This window comes from Rhineura floridana, chromosome 3 (assembly GCF_030035675.1).
Source record: "Rhineura floridana isolate rRhiFlo1 chromosome 3, rRhiFlo1.hap2, whole genome shotgun sequence".
NCBI classification, from domain to species: domain Eukaryota; kingdom Metazoa; phylum Chordata; class Lepidosauria; order Squamata; family Rhineuridae; genus Rhineura; species Rhineura floridana.
This window is the reverse complement of record NC_084482.1, coordinates 89072838-89093023: the sequence shown is the minus strand read 5'-3', so window position 1 is coordinate 89093023 and position 20186 is coordinate 89072838. Positions and strand designations below refer to the sequence as shown.

Sequence of the window (20186 nt, the reverse complement as noted above, 5' to 3'; positions counted from 1 at the left end):
CTGAAGGATGGAATTTGGGCATAGGGTAGATTTCAGGCTTGTATTATAAGTTGCAAAGTAGAGGTTGTGTAATGTGACTATTCTGTATGACACAGCCCTTCAACCCAGGCCTTATGCCAAGTCACGCCCTAACGCAATTCTCTTCCACAGTTGTTTCCTGTAGCTCATTTATAAGGGCCAAGCTAGATGGGATGCCATGCATGCAATTAGCAATTGTGTGGATGGCTTTTAAAAAAGTAAAAGTAATGTAAATTGCCTTGAGACCTGTGTGAAAGGTGATTCATACATTAATAAAATAGTAAGCGGCACCGGGGGCGGGAGTTGATTAGGACATTGGGGTGGTAGGGGGCTTACACACAACTCTACCTGCTATTCACACTGGAAGATAAAGTTCCATTGGAGGTATAAGGGGACCAATCCGGATCAGGACTATTATCACCTCTGCCAAGATCCCAATCTAGATCAGCCCCTGTATTTGTTAGTTACTTTTCAAAAGGCATTCACAGAGTTGGAATGGTGTCTTGTCTTCTTTGGTCCCAAGAGTGAGCCATTTGGGGACATGTCCTGTAATAGTATATCTGGTGTATCATGTTTTTGCTGTGATAAATGCTGTATGTATGTATGTATGTATGTATGTATGTATGTATGTATTTATTTATTTATTTAACTAGTATACCGCCCCATAGCCGAAGCTCTCTGGGCGGTTTACAGTAACTAAAAACAAATACAATTTAAGATACATCTTTTAAAAAACAATTTAAAACACAATTTAAAAATTTAAAACAATATAAAACACATGCTAAAATGCCTGGGAGAAGAGGAAAGTCTTGACCTGGCGCCGAAAAGATAACTGTTGGCGCCAGGCGCACCTCGTCACCAAAATCATTCCATAATTTGGGGGCCACCACTGAGAAGGCCCTCTCCCTTGTTGCCATTCTCTTAGCTTCCCTCCGAGTAGGCACCCGGAGGAGGGCCTTTGATGTGGCGCGTAGTGTACGGGTGGGTTCATATCGGGAGAGGCGTTCCATCAGGTATTGTGGTCCCAAGCCGTGTAAGGCTTTATAGGTCAAAACCAACACCTTGAATCGAGCTCGGAAACATAAAGGCAGCCAGTGCAAGCGGGTCAGAATCGGTTTTATATGTTCGGACCATCTGGTCCCTGTTACTAATCTGGCTGCTGCATTTTGCACAAACTGCAGCTTCCAAACCATCTTCAAAGGCAGCCCCAGGTAGAGTGCATTGCAGTAATCTAATTTAGAGATTACCAGAGCATGGACAGCTGAAGCCAGGTTATCCCTGTCCAGATAGGGACATAGTTGGGCCACCAACCGAAGTTGGTAGAAGGCACTCCGTGCCACTGAGGCTACCTGAGCCTCAAGTGACAGAGATGATTCTAGGAGAACCCCCAAGCTACGAACCTGCTCCTTCAGGGGGAGTGCAACCCCATCCAGGACAGGTTGGACATCCACCATCTGGTCAGAAGAACCAGTATTGGCTCTGCTAGATGCAGGCTACTTGTGAATTCAGCCTTGTAGTCATTTAGGAGGGCTGGTTCCCCCCTCCTCCACTTGCCTGACCTCTTTCCCCTTCCCTCCATTGCTCTTCCTTTTCCCACCCCCATCCAGCTACCCCCTCCCCAGTGCTCCGTTATCAAGGAAACCTGTGACACCTGCTCTCTGCTTCCCTTTTGGTATAAAAGCAACCTTCCCCAACCTGGTGTGCCTCAACTACAACTCCCATCAGCCCCAACTAGCATGGCCAATGGTCAGGGATTATGGGAATTAGGGTCTAAAACATCTGGAAGGCAGCAGATGGGGAAGGCTGACATAAAGAATGAGATTATAAGAAGCAGTCAAATCATTGGTCCTCCTTGATCAGCATTGTCCACATCACTGACTGCCAGGGCAGCATCCCGTGGTTTCAAACAGGAGTCTTTCAAAGCCCTACCTAGAGATGCCGGAGATTGAACCAGGGAACTTCTGCCTGCAAAGTATACCTACCTCTGAGCTATGGCCCTTCCTGAATCCAGAGAATGGACTGTGTCGGTAACCGACATGGAGCTGGATTATGTTGCAGCTTGGAAACTCCTCCTGCGGGGGCAATTCCTAGCCTGACTTTAAACAGCCAGAGCAGGCTCTTCTAATAAAGTGATAGTGCTGGGGTGCAATTACAGCGTGCCACTTGTCTGTTCACCAGGGATAAGTGCTATTGGCTACTAGCAAACTGCAGAACGGCATTGCTCTGTAACGTCGCATCTGCCTGAGCTTTATGGAGAGGTTTCCAATTATCATCATGCCCGTTTGCCCCTGTGTCATGAACACATGTTTGTAGCTTGATGATATGGAAGAGAGGCTCAAGTCAGACATGACAGCAGCAAGCCCATTTGTTTAAACCTGGGTTTCCTCTGATCACGCACATAGAATTTTTTTGTTTCAGTGCAAAGGGGGTGGTTGGAGAGTGCCCACAACTTCCCTCCCCCCAAGCCTGTCTCCTGATGTCACTTCCCCATCCCCCAGGAGGATCTTCAATACCAGACAGGGCTATTGTGAAATTACCAGCAGGTACAGAGTAGGTACGGCTCCCCTCACCCTTGCACCTCTTTTGCATTAAATATGGGAGCCTTGTTTTTACACAGGATAGGCACTGTGCTAGAACCACACCTACCACCTCTGCTGAAGCCAGATGTCATTTTAACCAGAGCCTTTTGAAAACTTCCGTTCTTCTTTCAGCCTTTCACGCTTACTTTCCATTGCTTTTGCAGAAAACCAATCTGCAGCCATGAAAAGCAAAACCAGCGAGGATATCGCCCAGACTTCCAAGTATAGCCCAGCCTACTCTCCAGATCCGTATTACCACTCAGAGACTGAATACTGGACATTTCAAGGGTCACCGAAAGGTAACTTATCTCCACTCCAGGTCACTAAAACTTCCATCGGCAAGATCCACAGCAATGTGGTGGGGGACGTCATGCATGTGCTCAGGATAGCAGGGGGGGGGAAGTGCCCAACTGCAAAAGAGGACGGGGCTCCTGCAGATATTAAGAATAGGGGTGGGGAACCGGTGGTGCTCCAGATACTGCTGGGCTACAATTCCCATCTCCCCTGACCACTGGCCATGCTGGCTTGGGCTGATGAAAGTTGGAGTTGGATGAAAGTTGGAGTCCAACAACATCTGGAGGGCCATTTCTCTAGAATGTCAGCAAAACAAGCAAACAAACAAAACGCAAGCGGCATCAGCTAAAGTTCTACATAGCTCTTTTGTGCCTCAAATGAACCTGAAGCTCTGACCCTTCCCAGCTATAAGGCTTGAAAAGAATCAGCTACTGTTTGGTACTGTCTGCACCAAAAGAAGCGCCAACCCCTTCGGATTACAGAAACCCATAACCGACCTTGGCCTCATCCCTAACCAAGTCTCCAGATTTGTGGCTGTTGTTTTAACCTGGTGCCGTGCAAGTCATTTCTTTGAATTGACTGCCCTGCTTACATTTCCTTGTAGCACCACGAGTGCGGAGGTTCTCATCAGGAGGAGAAGAAGATGGGTTTGATCGAGGGATGCACAAAGTGAGTGCTCATCTCCATAGATACACCTTTGCCCGTTTAATGCTGAGCTTGGGAATACTGTTCCAGCCTAGCTTCCAAAGGCTCCCTTGGGGTAGTGACAGTGCCTTCAACGTTCCTCACTGTGCCAGCTTCTGCTGTTGTACTCAGGACCTTACAAAAGGAGTCAGTCTACTGAGGACTTTGGCTGTATCTTCAGATAAGACTCCATTCTATTACAGTGGGGTAGTCCACTGCTGGTAACTTCACTGGGGAGATATGATAATCACCACGTTCATGTCAACAGTAATACTGCCTCTGCTCCTTGTTATTATGTTGTATTGAATTTTTACTTATTTATGTCATCGTATTATTGTTAGCCTTAACTAAACAATGGCTAATCTCACTGCCACAAAATTATACAAGGGAAATGTTTGTAATTATTTATATCTGGCTTTTCATGATATACCTCCTACCAAGTGGCTTACAAGTAATATTCTATTACATTTTTTAAAAAAAATTAATTGAAATACATCAAGATCCTTCCCATAGGACTGTTGATGGTAGATCACTGTTGATGGGGGTATGGGGTTCAGCTGGAGCAGGCCCTGATGTGGATTTTGCCTGGCTGCCTCCCTCTCCTATAATATTTCTCTTCTTAATCTTTTATGGTGCCTAGATCCAGACTGGTATTGGCAGACTGATACTGAAGGAAGAAATGAAGGCACGATCCCATTCCTATGCTGACCCCTGGACGCCACCCCGCAGCTCAGCGGGCAGTAGAGAGGCTCTTCACACAGCTGGCTATGAAAGCTCCTTAAATGGCTGTAAGAAACAGAAAAAGTACCTACCCCCTGCCTGCCAGGAGAGAGCTAGCTTCTAGGAACTCAGGGGTGCAGGACAGTTGTCTTTTCATTGGCTGTCAGTTGCTATTGTGTGAGAAAGATTCTTGCTTGTGAGTACCATAGGCAATGCAGAATGATCGCAACACAGGATGCAATCAAATTGCCCATTTTTTTCTATGGATCTGTTGATGCCAGCTTGATCTCTTTTTCCCGATGCAACATTCATAGCTGGGGACTGTGAGACTGAGGGAGGCGGAACTAGAGTGAAAATGGAGACATTAATGGCCAGTCCGGTTCCTGTATATGGAATGAATCTGTGTGTTTCAGAGCTACCGCATACAAACTAGCCTTTAGCTTATACAGGCATACCCCGCTTAATGTTGCTTCACTTAACGTTGCCTCACTATAACGTACATGCTCCATACGTCCCCATACCCCATTTAACGTTTGCGCGCTTCGCAATAACAGACATTTTATTGGCATGACGCCGCTGCCATCTAGTGGTGATTGCGTGCAGTACAAGTGAAGACAATTGCTTCACTTAAAGTAGATTTTCACTTAAAGTATACTCTCCAGTCCCATTGCGAATGTTAAAGCGGGGTATGCCTGTACTCCTGTTTCTAGGTCTCACATTGCATTCTCATCATCACCACCTTGCCTGGTCAAACTACTCCCCAGCCTTTTACAGGGCAGGGAAGAGTCAGAAGCATCCTGTGAGGTTTGAGAGAATCAAGTGGATTAAGACAGAAATGCGCAAAAGGTAGAGCAGGATCTCCTGACAGATCACTGGGTGATCTGCTGTAGGATTTCTGATTCCCAATTATCTTAACAATAGTAAGAAAAGGCTTTTTTCTAAATTAGGCTATTGGAATCCCTGATCTAAATGTATATTTGTACTTAAATTTGTACTTGAATATGCAGGTCCTATACTGTATGACTCACAGAGTGGAGCAGGCAATTGGCTCTGCCCTCTAAGTCACCATTTTGCATCTGGCTCCACCGCCCTGCACCCTGAGCCACTCTTTTGCATCTGCTCTGCTTAGTGAACTTTGCAGTTCTAATAGGAAGCCAAGCAGATCATGCACATCTGAAGTCTCTTTATGTCTGGGCTATAAGGGACATCAAAATCTCTATTCATTCATCTGGTACGTGCGTAGGTGTCTGGAGAGATTCTTTGTCAGTTCTCCATTTTTTGTGTGTGAAGCATACTGCACCGAGCTGACATTCTCTCTCTCTCTCTCTCTCTCTCTCTCTCTCTCTCTCTCTCTCTCTCTCTCTCTCTGTGTGTGTGTGTGTGTGTGTGCGTTAAAATTTCAGGGATCTACAATAATATTCAATGTGCTGCCACCTAGTGCTTGAGTTCATAGAGAAGTCTTTGACAATAAAAGAATGCTCACTAGAATCATAAATTCCAAGATAGTAGAGTTTATTTGACAAACTTGTGTGTGTGTGTGTGTGTGTGTGTGTGTGGGTGGGTGGGTGGGTGGGTGTGGGTGGGTGGGTGGGGGTCTGCATTTATATATGTATGCATTCCAGGCCTTGCATATACACCTGCTCACACACGTACACACTCATGCTATTGTCTTCCCTAACTCTCACGCTATAGCAAGAGCCTGAAGGAATTTTTCATAAATCTTTGATGAACTGCCACATTATCCCACTTTCATTTCCCCCACTCATGATGAAGGAGTGTGGGTGAGGGAGGGCAAGTTGAAGAACTGCAAATGTGCTCCTCCAGTTGTGCTAGCTGGCCACTAGATGGGGCCATCAGCAGCTCAGTAGCTCATCACCTGTTATTGTTTTTAATTACTAAATGCCAAGGTCTAAACAAGACATGGCACACAATCACCTATACCTTTTCATTATCTCTTTTTTTAAAAATAAAATAAAAACCCAATCAGCCTTGGGAGGCATTAAGTTTGAGCAGAGACATTGGGGTGAAGGAGAGAGGCTGGTTAACCGTTTGCTTAAAATTGGCCCCACCCCAGCTGTTTTCTCCCCACAGGGGAAAAGGTACAGAGATCTTGCTGGGGGAGGGATTTTGAGTAAAAAAAATGGCTAGAGGAGAAAAGGTTAAGCAGCTCTCCTTCTGCACCCAAATACACAAAAGGGTGTGCCCTGCATATAGGCATCATTTCTACACTATCAAGTATTCCAGTATATGATTGCATGGGAAAAAGTAACCGTTGCCATGAAAGGCTTACGGCCAAGCTACAGGTTACACTTTAATGCACAGTGTGCATCTACATCTCTGGATTTTCTCGATTTGGTTACAGATGCAGATAGAGTGTTATCCAGACTATTGGGCGGGTGGGATTGGGGAGGTTAATCCCCAGATGTGATTGCGGAGAAAATCCCTTATTCCTGCAGCTAGGAGGCTTATAATAAAAAGTTTCCATTGGCTCTAATGAGATTCAACCACCACCCCAAGCCTACACTGAGCGGGACGATTTTCATCTTGACCTTGTCTATAGGAAAAGCAATAAACCTCCATTCCCCACACACTGCAATCCAGATAACTAATTGGACCACTTACACACATGCCTGTAAAGACATACCTGTACACTACACATTAGTGTAATGTGTAGTTTGGCTTTTAGAGGACACACCAGTGAAGAAGCTAGACAATAACTTCATTTTCTCTCTTACTCAACAGTAGGAAATTCCTGGCACTAAGTCCAGTGCCACCTACTGACAAAACTATATAATAACACTGTCAACACAATATGAACCAAGCAATACATGGAGACAGGTAGTATGCAAGAACATAAGAAGAGCCTACTGGATCAGGCCAGTGGTCCAGCTTCCGGTTCTCACAGTGGCCAACCAAGTCCAAAGGGAAGCCCACAAGAAGGACCTATTCACAAGAGCACTCTTCTCTCCTATGGTTTCTAGCATACTGCCTCTGGCTGTGGAGGCAGAGCATAGCCATCATGGCTAGTAACCATTGATAGCCTTATCCTCCATTAATATGTCTAGTCATTTCTATGATTGCAATAGCAGTTCCCTCCACAGCAGCTGTCTCCATGTGCCATCTTCTTCACACCAATCTTTCTTCATGGGTTTGGGTATCAACATGCACAATTGTATGGGCTTTGCATGTGTGATTTGGCCTGAGGGGTATTAGCCAGACCTGGACTCCTGTGAAACATTATATTCCAAGGGCAGCCCTAACATCTTGCTTTTCTTTCCCCACAGCACCCCGGATGCATTACCTGGCTGACAGCGGTAAGGGTAGCTCCGTCTTCTGCCTGTCTTGCTCTGTGGTATTTTTTCCACTGCAGACAAAGGGTTGAATGGGACTTTGTGGAACCAGAGTAATTTCTTTACAAGACTATAGAATTTAGGGTGGTTGTAGGAGAAGGCAGGATCCCTAAGTCCTTGTCTCTGTTTTACTAATGAAAAGCAGTAGGCCCTTAGATAAGCCTGGGGTCATGTTTCTGGGTAGATGTCAGGCTTATCATAAGTAGATCTGTTGTCTTCACGGGGAGGGACTGAGTGACAGGACCAGCCCTGCAGTTAGGCAGGGTGAAGTGGTCCACCCCAGGAGGCAGATTTTGGAGTGCCATGAAAGGGAGAGTATTGTCCATTTTTTCTGTTTATTATTCCGTTTTTGCCACTATGGAGAGCATGCTTTCAATTTTTCTAAGCTGCTTCCTTGAACATTTCTCCAGGGAAATGTCTTATACCACTCCTGAAGATGCAACTCCTTGATGGCCAATGGGGTGGAGTGATTAGAGTATTGACAAGGCCCAGGGAGATCCAGATTCCAATCCCCACTCAGTCAGGAACGTCACTTGGTTCACTCACTATACCTCAGCTTAACCTGCCTCACAAGGTTATAAAATGGGAGGTGGAGAAGCCTATACACCAACCTGAGCTTGGAGGAAGGATAAGATAAAACTGTCAGTAACAGTAATAATTGACTGATACAAAGAATTTAATTCTTTCTTCTGTTCTTCCTCCCAATAATTAATTTTCTACCATGCCTGGAAGCTAAAGACTTTTCTCACTGACACTTTTTCTAGGCAAGGAGAAGCCTGTATCTTCTGACTTTTATAACTTCCTCTCTTTGTTTTCTATTTCTTTTTCAGATCCCCTCATTTCAAAATCTGCTTCTCTTCCTGCTTACAGAAGGAACGGGCTGCACAGGGTAAGAGTGCCTTGCTGACTCTCAGCCACCAGGTGGTGGCATTTCCAACTATTGCTTCTTGGGCAACTTCTGCAACTGGTAGGGGGTGTCCTCCTCACACCCTTTTGATAATGCTTTTGGGAACAAGAAATCCAAGGCAGTCTTAAGCCCTCTGAATTTCCAGTGCCAGATTCAAAAGTGGGGAGTGTTTCCTTCCTCCGGGAGCACAGCATTCCCCTCATGCCAAGAGGGCATGGGACTCGGAAGCAGTTGCTAAGGAACAGCTGTGGCAATTCCCTGAGAATGGACGAGCAGATTAGATTTCCAGTGGGAGCTAATGACCTACAAAGCCTTAGCCACTCCTGAAAATGCAGGAGTGGCCAGCAGTCATGGGAGTCCACAGGAATCTTTCCTGCTTTGGAGGGGAGGGGGCAAAGTAAAACACTTAAAGGGGGAGGCAGGCTAGTTTCTCACCAAAAAAAAAAAGAATAGCGCCTGTACATTTTGCCTCATATCTCAAGTTCTACAAATGCTAGAAATATACTTTTTGAAAGAAAGAAAGAAAGAAAGAAAGAAAGAAAGAAAGAAAGAAAGAAAGAAAGAAAGAAAGAAAGAAAGAAAGAAAGAAAGAAAGAAAGAAAGAAAGAAAGCTGGAGATTATGGTTCATCCAGAGTGGGGGCAATATGCTAGCAGCTCCCCCGTTTCTGATTCTTTTTTTCTTCAGTGGTAACGGAAGAATTTGTTCTTCTATATAATGTTTCTGCAGTAAAGGACTGAAGAAGTCATTTTGTGGGCAAAGCTCAGGGTCTTTTGTGAGGCAAGCGGCTGCTTAATTAGAGTAAAGTGGTCATATTTATGTAGAAATAGCTAGTTGTTAAGTCCCGAGTAAGATTTCCTGCTGTTAGGAAGAGGGGGTTAGCCATCTCAGGAGGTAAATGTTGGGGGGTGAGGAGTGGTAGCATGGTCAGTGTTGGAGTACAGATCTGTGTGTGCCACATAGCCTGCCTTTCGCCCCCTAAGCTAGCCTGCTTAGGTACAATGGAAGATCTGGTCCTATCGCTAATGAGGAAGTTAGGTTCAACTGCCAATCCAGTCAGCTTTTATACACAGAATGGGCAGGAGGCAGGCACCATTTTGTTCTTCTCCTCAAGCAGCAAAATGTCTTGGGCTGGCCCTGATAGAGAACCACTCTGCACGAATGCCCATGTCATTGTAGAACAACTGACAAACTATTAACTGGCATTAGAGCAAAGTAGCTCATAAGGCTGGAAAGCGCCAATGAATAAAAGTGACTGAGGATGATCTCAAAGGACCAGTGTGTGACTCTCAACCTAGCCTATCCCCCAGGATTGTTGGTAGGACAAAATAGGATGGCTCCATGTATGCCACCCTGAAGTCTTTGGAATCCAGATGTCATACAAATCTAAAAAAGACATAAACAAGGATACTTGTCCCTTGGCAAAGTGTTAATACAATGATTCTCAAAATGGGAGACTCAGGAATCTTACTGGTGAGTTGGGATGCTGCTGGCATACAGTGTTATTTCCCTTTAAAATGGTGAAGGAAGTTGACCTCTTGCTCTTTAGTCTATATTTCTTGGTTCTTTCCCATCACAGACTGTACATTATTAATCTCTCCCCACCACCATACATGTATATTGGCAAATGTTTAAGTCTTCATTATAAGCAGCTAACTTTTTCCAGGCCCTTTTGATGGAAGCAGCTATAAAAGAGCAGAGGGACATTTAAGGGGATTGGCCATATCAGGGGTATGGAGCCTGAGGCCTTCTAGATGATGCTGGAACCCCATCTCCCATCATCCCTGACCATTGGCCATGCTAGCTGGGACTGATGGGAGTTGAACTCCAACAACATCTGGGGAGCTCTTGGCCCATATGCTGAACACTCTTTTCTCTGTATTGTTCTTTCCTCTGCAGCCTCCCAGTGCTGAACTCTTCCACTATGACAGCACAAATGCGGTCAACTGGGGAATGCGAGGTGAGTGAGAGGACCTGAGCACAGAAGCTTTGGGAGGGTCCACAGTGTGTGTGCCTAAATCCTGTGCCAGTGTTCTTATTCAGGATGCTCTCAGGGATGTTCTACAAGAGTTAATGCTTGGTAGATATTGTCATGTTAGTATACTACACAAACAAAGCTTTCTTACAAAAGATATTCCAGAATGCTAAACAATCCAAAAACATCAGAAGTATTCCAGAACATGAACTAGCAGAATTCATTGTTGCAAGATGAATCTTAGGCCCTGGTTTAATCCCATTTTGAGGGCAAAACCAGCACAGTAACAATGAGTGCAATGTAACCAGAGATGAATGTAGTAGAAATGATTGTGCATTGCACGCTGCAATCCTGTACATACCTATCTGGGAGTAAGTCCCATTGATCTCAGTAGACAGATACAGTATTGTATGGGCAAGCAGGAAAAAAGCCACAGATTTTGGCATTAGGCACTGAGGTCAACTTTGTGAGGATCACAGTTTTATTTTTTTATTTTTTTCAAAGTGAAGGCAGAATCCTGCTGTGAATAAGCTATTTTAAGTTTCATTGATTTCAGCTTGCCAGAGTTAAATAAACACTATAAATCTTTCCCACTGTAATCAAGTGGATTAAAATTGCTTAATTTTGACTGGATCATGCCCCCAAGTTTCTAGAACCTTTGGCTGTGAAGATTGGCTTGAAAGTGTGCCATCAATGCCTGGTGAAATCCCTGATGCAAGAGGGAGGCTCATTAGTATTTCTAGTGGCCTGAGGGTGGGTATTCAGGTCTCTATAGTTTAATGCCCCTCCTAAACACTTGGCAAAGCAGAATATATTATGCAAATTTAGGAAATGTATGCAAAACCAGTTCTCTAAGCAGTGAGATTTCAGAGGTTCCAGCATTTACCCAAGGTATGGTTTCCTTCGAAGCAAGTTACTGGAGGCTGACTGTCATGTTATGATATATGGTTTATTTACACATATATACAGGTTGAGAGTAGGTAGAAGGTTCACAGCTTAACACCCCAACAGATATTGCTCCCTCATTAGATGTTTGAAAAGGGGTAAGGGGATTGCACCCTAAGGATGCTTCCACGGCTCCAATTAAGCTCCTCCACCTTGGCATCAATTTTGTCTCAATCTACACGCCTTGTATTTCACACAGTAATTTACACAATAATTTAAACAATGAGCATAATCCATTGCTGAGAGAAGGGAGAGTAGAGGTAATTCACTCGTTCACAAACTCCCTGGCCATTTCCTTAGTTATGCAAAGGCCAGCCATTCCAAGACCATCAATGCAGATCTCCCTACAAAAGGTGATCTGTCAGGCTAAACTTGTCCAGGCAATTTTGGTCTCTTTAACAGTGTCTTTTTTTACAACCAGGGACTTACAGGATTTGGGGGTGGGGAATCCTTGAGGCATCATTCAAACCAATCCCCTTATCTCACTTAACAATGTGTTAAAAACTGCATATACAGGGCACTAAATTCAGAATTTCTTGGCACAAAACTAGTACCAAAACTCTTGCAGAATTATATTTCATGCTTTTTAAGTGCAGAGTACAGGCAACTCTGCATATAGAGCAATGTGCATCACAGTCCCACAACTCATAATAAGTGCACCATATTGCAAACATCACAGAAACAAACTATGTCTTACTTTTGAAGACTTGATCTAATAGTCCTAAGAGTTTGCAATGCTAAAGATTCTATGATTGCAAAAAAGGGGGAAAAAGAGGATTAGACACTGACTTCTCTGTCTCTGTATGTCTCTTTTCTCATCTCTTACAGAATACAAGGTAACACTTTCCCAGGAACTCTGTAGAGTTCTAGAAGCTTAGGTCTGTTCTCTTTGGAAAGTAAAAAGCTGCCACCTAAGTTGCTCTCAAATGCTGATCTAGAGAAAGTATATCGACGGCTGGCAAGAAGAAATCCTCATGTTCCCTTGTGTGCTCCTGGCCTACAATGCTCCTATCTGAATAGAGGCATTCTCAGTGGTCCTAGCCTCTTCCTCCATATATGCCTAGGTGTATCCCGGTAGATGTTCTACTAGTCACTTCTAAAATTTGCAACCAGAAGCCACAATTTATGGGTTATACAACAGGAGTTGCCTTGTAAAGTTCAGCACTTTGGGGAAAATAGATGGTGTCAGCAGTGGAGAGGCACCGATGTTGTGGGGATCATCAGTGAAGCAAGAGGCAGGATAAAAGGAATTATGGAAGAAGGGCATTTGAGGAACCGAGCAGAGAGGGAAGAGCGTGCAATTGTTGGCACATGCTGCTTATGGCTATCACTCACATCTTTTGCTGGAACCTTCTCTGTCCCATGCCTGGGACTTCTGCCTCCCACTCAGTTTCCAGCAGCAACTAGAAATAAAAAATGGATGCTTCCTTGTAGATGTACAAAAACTGCTCTGCCCGGGTTCTAAGATGAAAATTCATCTTAGATTCTTGGATTCCCCTAGTCTCTGCTAATAACAGCTATTGGGTCGTGATGCTTTCAAGCAATTTCTGACCTAGTGATAGCTATAATCACAGAACTATGTGAGCCAAAGGCCTGATTTCTCTAGGACAGCATCAAACTAGAGTTATAAGATGTTGCAAAGTTTTAATCAGCACCATCTGTGACTTTGAAGGTCAGAGAAGGAAATTCTCATGCCCAGGGGCCAAACGCACCCCTCCAAGCCTCTCTGTCTAACCCTCATGCCACACACCCTCCCTAGCCACACCCATCTCTGGCTGTGCTTCATTCTTTCCTTGTGTGTCTTTGCCTTGACATCTGATAATGCCTCGTTTGCCTGGATGGAGGGTAGAGAGAGGGGTGTGCGTGTGTAGAAACTACCTAACTGTACAATGGTAAAATTTATATTAGTTGCTTCACCCACTTTTGCCTCTGATCCTGCCCACCACTGGCATGTGCTCCCCAGACATTTTCTCAGAAGGGAATGCAGCACTTGGGCTAAAAAAAGGTTACCACCACCACCCCTAATATAGGTGTCAAGTTCCTTCTGGGGACAGTAGAAAGAACATACGAAGCAGCCTCAAACCAGTTCAGACCATTGATCCATTTAGCACAGAATTGTCTATGCTGCCTATCAGCATCTTTCCAAGGTTTTCAAATGGGACAGTCCGAGTCCTACTTGAAGATGCCAGGGATTGAACCTGGGACCTTCTGTATGCAGCGCATGACAATGCATGTCAACCCTTTCAGGAGTTCTACAGAGAAACAATTCACTTTACAGGTAACTTTACTCTGCAAAAAATGCCATGAAATAACTACTTTGGAGGTTGGGCAGACAGGCCACCACTACAACATTGTTTGTGCATCTTGCATTGAAGTTTTGCCATGCAAGTGGAAACTCTTAACTTGCCAAGAGTTAGGGTAGAGACACACTCTTGTGCCGGTTACAGTGCATCTCCACCTCTGTTTTCTGAAAACAGAGACACATGACACTAGTCAAACTCCACCCCTTTTTACTCTAAAATTATCAGATCAGTTCAAGTGATTTTTTAAAAATTCAGCTTCAGACATATTTCACAACTGATTGGCAGCTCAACCCATTTCCCTTTCAGAGGTGTTCAGTGGAAACACTTTGCTGTAGGCTCAAGCAGAAATAGAGATTGGCCCAACACTTCGCTGTGGGCGGTCCTGAAAGGTCTGAAGTCAGCAGTGGGGAAGGGAGGTGTATCCAGCCAAAAAATGTTTCTTGCTGCTTTTGAAGCGACGACTGTGCCCACAGGCTTAGAGTCACACTGAACAGGCTCAGTGGGTGGCAACCTACAGTCAGATAAGGCCTTAGGTTTAAAACAACCACAACTTGTGTCTCAAGGCACACATTTCCTCAAGGCTATCTCCACCTCTTCTTTTTGTCCTGATGTATCAAAACTCTTTGACCCTGCAGTCTATTTTTTTCCTTCCTCCTGCAGATATACCCTTATGAGCTGCTTCTGGTGACAACAAGGGGGAGAAACCGATTGCCCAAAGATGTAGACAGGACTAGGCTAGAGGTAAGTCAAATCTCACAACACACTTGCCAGGCTGGACCTGATCTGGTCTGTTTCTTCAGGGGTCGGGAACACACACATATACTCTCACACGGCAGACAGGCATGCATGCATGCATGTACTTATGCAATCAGCGTTTCCAGCCCTCTCTTTCTAGTGCTGGAGAGGGGATGGCTGGAAAGTTCCCTTTCCCTGCTCTTTAGAAATAATCCCTAAAGAGCAGGCCAAAGGGGTCTTTTATCTCTTGATTTTAGCGCTAAGCACTACAGCACTAAGATAGGAGATAAAGCCTCTCTGCCTGCTCCTTAAGAGTAAAAGGCAGCATTTCCACCCACCCCAGTGATTTCAATTAAACACTCAAATGCTGCCTTACTATAAAGGTACTTCAGCAATAGAATTAGCTATTATAGGAGTCTGTGGAATCACCTTCCTTGGACATTTTTAGATTTAAAGTGCATCATTTGGGGGCGCTTTATTTATTTAGGAAAAAATTAGAAACCCCCTTTTTATTATTATTATTATTATTATTAATCCTTATATGGTATAAATGATCCATTGCACTAGGGATGTCTAAAAATGAATCCCCACATAGCCATGAAGCTCACTGGGTGACCTTGGGCCAGTCACTGCCTCAGCCTCATGAAAACCCTCTTCATAGGATCACCATAAGTCAGAATCGACTTGAAGGCAGTCCATTGACATTCTTCCTGTGGTAATGGCTGGTGAAACCAAGGGATCCCTACTCTACCTCACAAGTGGAGATACAGAGAAACGGAATGTATAGGTGGTGTTGGTGTTATTATTTTATTTAAAATTGTGACGCTGCTCAATAGAACAGATACCATATTTACTTTATATTTTTTATTTATGTTTTATGTAATTTTTATGTTTTATATTTTTTTGTTTTCATTTTATTACATGTATATCCTATCTTCCATCATGGAACTTAAGGTGGTGTACATAGGGCTATCTCGGCAGTACATGCTAAATTAGGGATGGGGAACATGTTGTAGTTGTGCTGCTATGGCCATCTGTACACATTCCAGATCAGTGCCTCTCTTCCTCTGCACATGCAAATCCACCAGAACTTTGTTCCTGTCACAACTTTCTGCCACACTCCAGTAACTGAAGCATCAGTGATGATACAATAGTGTAAGTTAGGCACAGTCTCAGATGCTCGCAGTCGCTCGTGCAATTCCTAACATAAATGTGCACACTGTTGCCCTTGCCCATTAGCCATACCTGTGCAACATTATGCCTCTCTATTCTCCCTCCAGCGCCACCTGTCACCAGAGGAGTTTTACCAGGTGTTTGGCATGACCATTGCTGAGTTTGATCGCCTAGCCTTGTGGAAGAGGAATGAGCTGAAGAAGCAGGCACGGCTATTTTAAAAGCAGCACATTATAAATACATACATATATATATGTATATACATACCTATAAATATATACATATATATAATTATATTATATATATCTATATATAGAAAGATCTCTATATTGGAACTCTGTATAACTCTTTTTGTTGTACAGTAGGAGCCATGGTTGCTCTCTTTGGAAGCCTGTAGAGTGAACTGAAGTCTCACAGATATTTTTATGCTCTCTTGTTTCTTTTATTCCTTTTTTAAAAAATGTAGCTGTTATTTGGGGAAAGTTTTTCAAGGGGCAGGGAGGAGGTGGGATCCTGTTTTTATATTTTTTCTCGTGTGAATGTCAGGCAGTCTTGGGTGTTGTCCCTGAGTCTCTTGAATCCAAGTCCAGCCCAAGGAAGGTGGTGGTACTACAGCACATGCTTTGCAAGGAGCTAATTTCATCTCTTGTTCTCTTGTGCCCGACACTTGGTTTAAGAACATCAGGAGTGCCCTGATGGATCAAACTGAGGGTTTAACCCAAGAGTGGGGAAACTATGGCCCTCCAGATGTAGTAGACTATAACTCCCATCATCCCTGACCACTGTTCACTCTGGCTTGGGCTGATGGCAATTGGAGTCCGCAGATTCTCCACCTCATCCAGCTTCATGTTTCCAACAGCGGCTGGCCAAATGCCTTGTTTCTTTGATGTTAGATTCCCATTATTCTGCCTTAGCCATGTTCAGGGCTATCTGCATACTGCACTGCTGTCCCCCCCTTTTTTTCTTCTTCTTTAAATCAAAATTCTGCACCAGGAAGAAATTTGAATTCTGTGATTCGCATGCATTATATAAATTAAACATGTTTGCATTTAAGAACACAAGAATAGCCAAAGCCAGTCTAGGCCATCATTCTGTTTCCTACAGAAGAGAGCTATCCAGGTGCCCTTGGAAGTTAACAGACTGGGCAAGAAGGTAATTGCCACCCGCTGTGGTTTGTTCCCAGTATCTACTAATCAGGCACACTGCCACTGTACATGGAGGTTCCATTTAACTACCATTTGTAGTAGCCATTGATAGTAGCTATCCACCATGTACTATATTAACTTGCTGAACTTCTCCTAGTCATGGTGGTATGTAGCTTGCCCCCTCCCTCACAGAGAGACCTACTGGAAGTAGTGGACTGGAACACTCTGGCTTCAGAGATTCTACCAGCCTCTTGCTTTTATAAAATATGAAAGCTGGGATTGTCTGGGTGCTGAATTTTGTGCTTACCACACAAACAAATCCCGCATGTCTTCTGCATTTGCACAGGTTTGTGATCACAACCCTGGCTATGTTCCAGGAGCATCGGTGAATCTCTCTTTTTTTTTAATGGCCTCCCTTTCCATTCCTCCAGCTTCACCCTCTCAGCCAATTAGTGGGAGGCATAGCAAGCAATTAAACCAGAAAGCACTATCTGGAGAAAACCTTAATCTTACAAATCCCAAGATCAATACTATTTTTTTTCTTGCTGGGAATAGCCAGCACCACTATCCTATTTCCAAAGGAAACTGACATAATTCTCTCTTGACTATGTCCTTTGAATAAACTCTGGCTTTTAAAAAAAAATGTTACAAAGATGTGAAATTATATCCAGACAGGTGTGATAATTGGAGGCATTGCATCCGAACCTTGAGAATCCTGAGACTTATATCTGTTCTCAAGAAGCAGTGTATGTACCATATGAATCATACCCCAACATTTCAAATGGGCATAGGAAGTGCTGGTTTATGAGGAAAAGGAGGTCAGCTTGCAGCGGCCTTAACACTTACTGGAATATCATTTTCATCTTGTTTAAATTGGATTTGTCTGGCCATTTGCAATGCCTCTGATCCCAGATGAAATCAATATGATCACCTTCTGAATGAAGAAATGTACATGGAATGTATTTGTGGAAAATTGTAGACTTGTTCTGCTTTCTTTTTAAAAAACGATTTCTTACCTAATATACTGTTTGAACAAAAGAACTGTGTGCTGTCTCATATTTTTGTCTTGATTAGCATTCCCCATCTTTGGAATGTAATGGCAAGATCACGGCCACAAAGCTTCAAGCTATAGTTCCCCAAGAGGTGAGCAAGGTCAACTATTGCATGTCCATCCATGCTATGAACTGACTGATCCTTCTTTTACAAAATAGGTGTATTCTATGTTTTTTATCCACTTGTGATCATTGCTAAAGCGTTATAGCAGGAACTTCCAAATATTTGATTTCTAGTATCATCATATTACAGCATTACAGCTTTAACATACCAGAGAGACATGATTTTCATTTTGGGGGGGGGGGAAAGAAACAAACAGGAGTTGTTATTGGCTGCACACTATTTATCTCCCTACTCTAGCATAGCAAAGAGGAAGCCAAACCCATTACATAGCAAATTGAAATTGCATTGATGCCAAGGTGAGCTGAGGAAGCGATTAGTCTTTCATTATCCCATTGGGCTTAGGGATTATTTATTACGCCTCTCTGATACTGGCTACTTTAGGTAACCCTCAGCACATACCGGAAGAGAACAAACAAGCAAAAATTTCTTATCGGGAAGTAGGGGGTCTCAGAAGAGGGGAAGTAACCATGTAACCTGAACCTTTTGTGCCTGCCACCATATAATGAACCGATTACCCAATCCAGCACACACCCTAACCCAACAGCTTCAAAAATGAAAAATGGGGGGGGCACAGCCAAAATGAGCCAACATAAGACACTCATTATGGGGCTTTTTAATCAAGTTGGGGCTTTCTCCTGCTCTAGCCCATTACATGGTACCAGGGAACATGGTTGTAGAGACCAGAAGGAAAGGGATCCCAGTGTGAAGTTATAGCCCAGTGGAACAGCACATAGCTCAGTAAAGAAGCAGCCCTGGCCATAGTCTTAAAAGAGAAACTGCTGGGTGGGCAAGCAGAACTGTTGCAGTGTGCATGGGCCAATGCACTCATTCAGGTACTTCTGTGACCCCAGGATGCCTTTCATTTTGCGCAGCCCCCTTCGTCCCATCAAATCACACCTGCCCCTGTGTTCATTTGCCAGATTGTCAATGTCAGGTGGTTTGTTTCCTAGACTACTTTGGTATCATCACACACACACACACACGATACGGTAGCAACACTGCTTGATTCACATATCCATGCTGAGTATTTCTGCACCTGTTCTTTTGCTGTCTGTCATGGCAAGAAGGGCAAAGCTGGCAACCCCAGAGAGACACAGCTGGCTTTACCCTTCACTCCTGCTGTTGCTGTTGGTGGCATAGGGGCGGCAAAGAACATTCTTGCCTCTGTGACCAATGGAAGGCTGCCCAGTTGCCCATAGAAAGATAAGAAATGCGTAAAGATTTTAATAAATAAAGGGTAGTCCCTGGAACAGACAGTACCTGTGACTGGGAAGTCATTAATTGTTGGACAAGAAGTTGCCACCATGTAGATGTCTTTCAAAATCCTGGTGCACCTCCCCATTTGCCCAATGGTTCTCCCTCTGTTGTCCAAATTGGGAGAGTCACCAGCTGGGAAAAATAATATCTATCATATGAAGAAAGTTACAACAGAGCTGTCAATTTGCTCTCTGATCCTGAAAGTAAAAATTCATCATGTGTTTGACCAGCAGTGCTAATATGCAGAATGGAGTGCTCAGCATTCAGCAACGAAGGTGGTCAGGCTCCACATCAGAGTTAGCCCTACTGTTAGGCACAGCGAAGGGGCCACCTCAGGCCACAGATGCTGATGGGTGGCAGCCCTCCCTCATGGCTCTTCTTCCTGAACTCACCCACTCACCCATGACCCTTTCTCCTGATCCAGTGGCAGCAGTGCTTGTTTACTTCTAGCCTGGGCCAGAGGGCTCTCTCACCTCTTCACCTTCTCCTATTGTGTCACAGACACGTCCCCAGAGCAGGCAGGGAGACTCTGACAGCTGGCCCAGGCCGTACACTCAAACTGGCATTATGTGTATGTATGAGCATGCATTGCTCTGCTTATGTTGGTACCACCACTGCTGCATTGCAGCATTTGAAGGGGCAGCAAGCAGGCACCACAGGAAGCACCGACCAAGTGGCCCATCTCTCAAACCTGGCCCACATGTGTGTGTGTGTGGGGGGGGTGAAGATAAAAATCTAGCCTGCCAATTAAATCCAGTTGCCCACCCCTGATTTACAGAGTGGCCCTGTACTTGAGTTATGCCTGCTGTGCACCTTAGGATGGTTTTTAAGCACTCCTGCACTGGTGGGGCATAATGGCATGCCGATGAAAAGAAACAATGTTGATGCTAGGATCCTCATGGGCTGGTGGGGTGACATAGCCAAGG

At 44.3% G+C, this 20186-nt stretch overlaps 1 protein-coding gene across 1 annotated transcript in view; it reads left to right on the top strand.

The window, feature by feature from the left end:
• Nucleotides 1–17831, top strand: part of ABLIM3 (actin binding LIM protein family member 3) — a 190048-nt gene extending 172217 nt beyond the window's left edge. The window contains 9 exon segments of the mRNA XM_061613396.1: nucleotides 2762–2896; nucleotides 3496–3560; nucleotides 4216–4363; nucleotides 7580–7609; nucleotides 8476–8534; nucleotides 10451–10511; nucleotides 12300–12307; nucleotides 14435–14515; nucleotides 15790–17831. Coding sequence (XP_061469380.1) covers nucleotides 2762–2896; nucleotides 3496–3560; nucleotides 4216–4363; nucleotides 7580–7609; nucleotides 8476–8534; nucleotides 10451–10511; nucleotides 12300–12307; nucleotides 14435–14515; nucleotides 15790–15903 — 701 coding nt within the window. The 3' untranslated portion in view covers nucleotides 15904–17831.
• Nucleotides 17832–20186: the final 2355 nt, after the last annotated feature.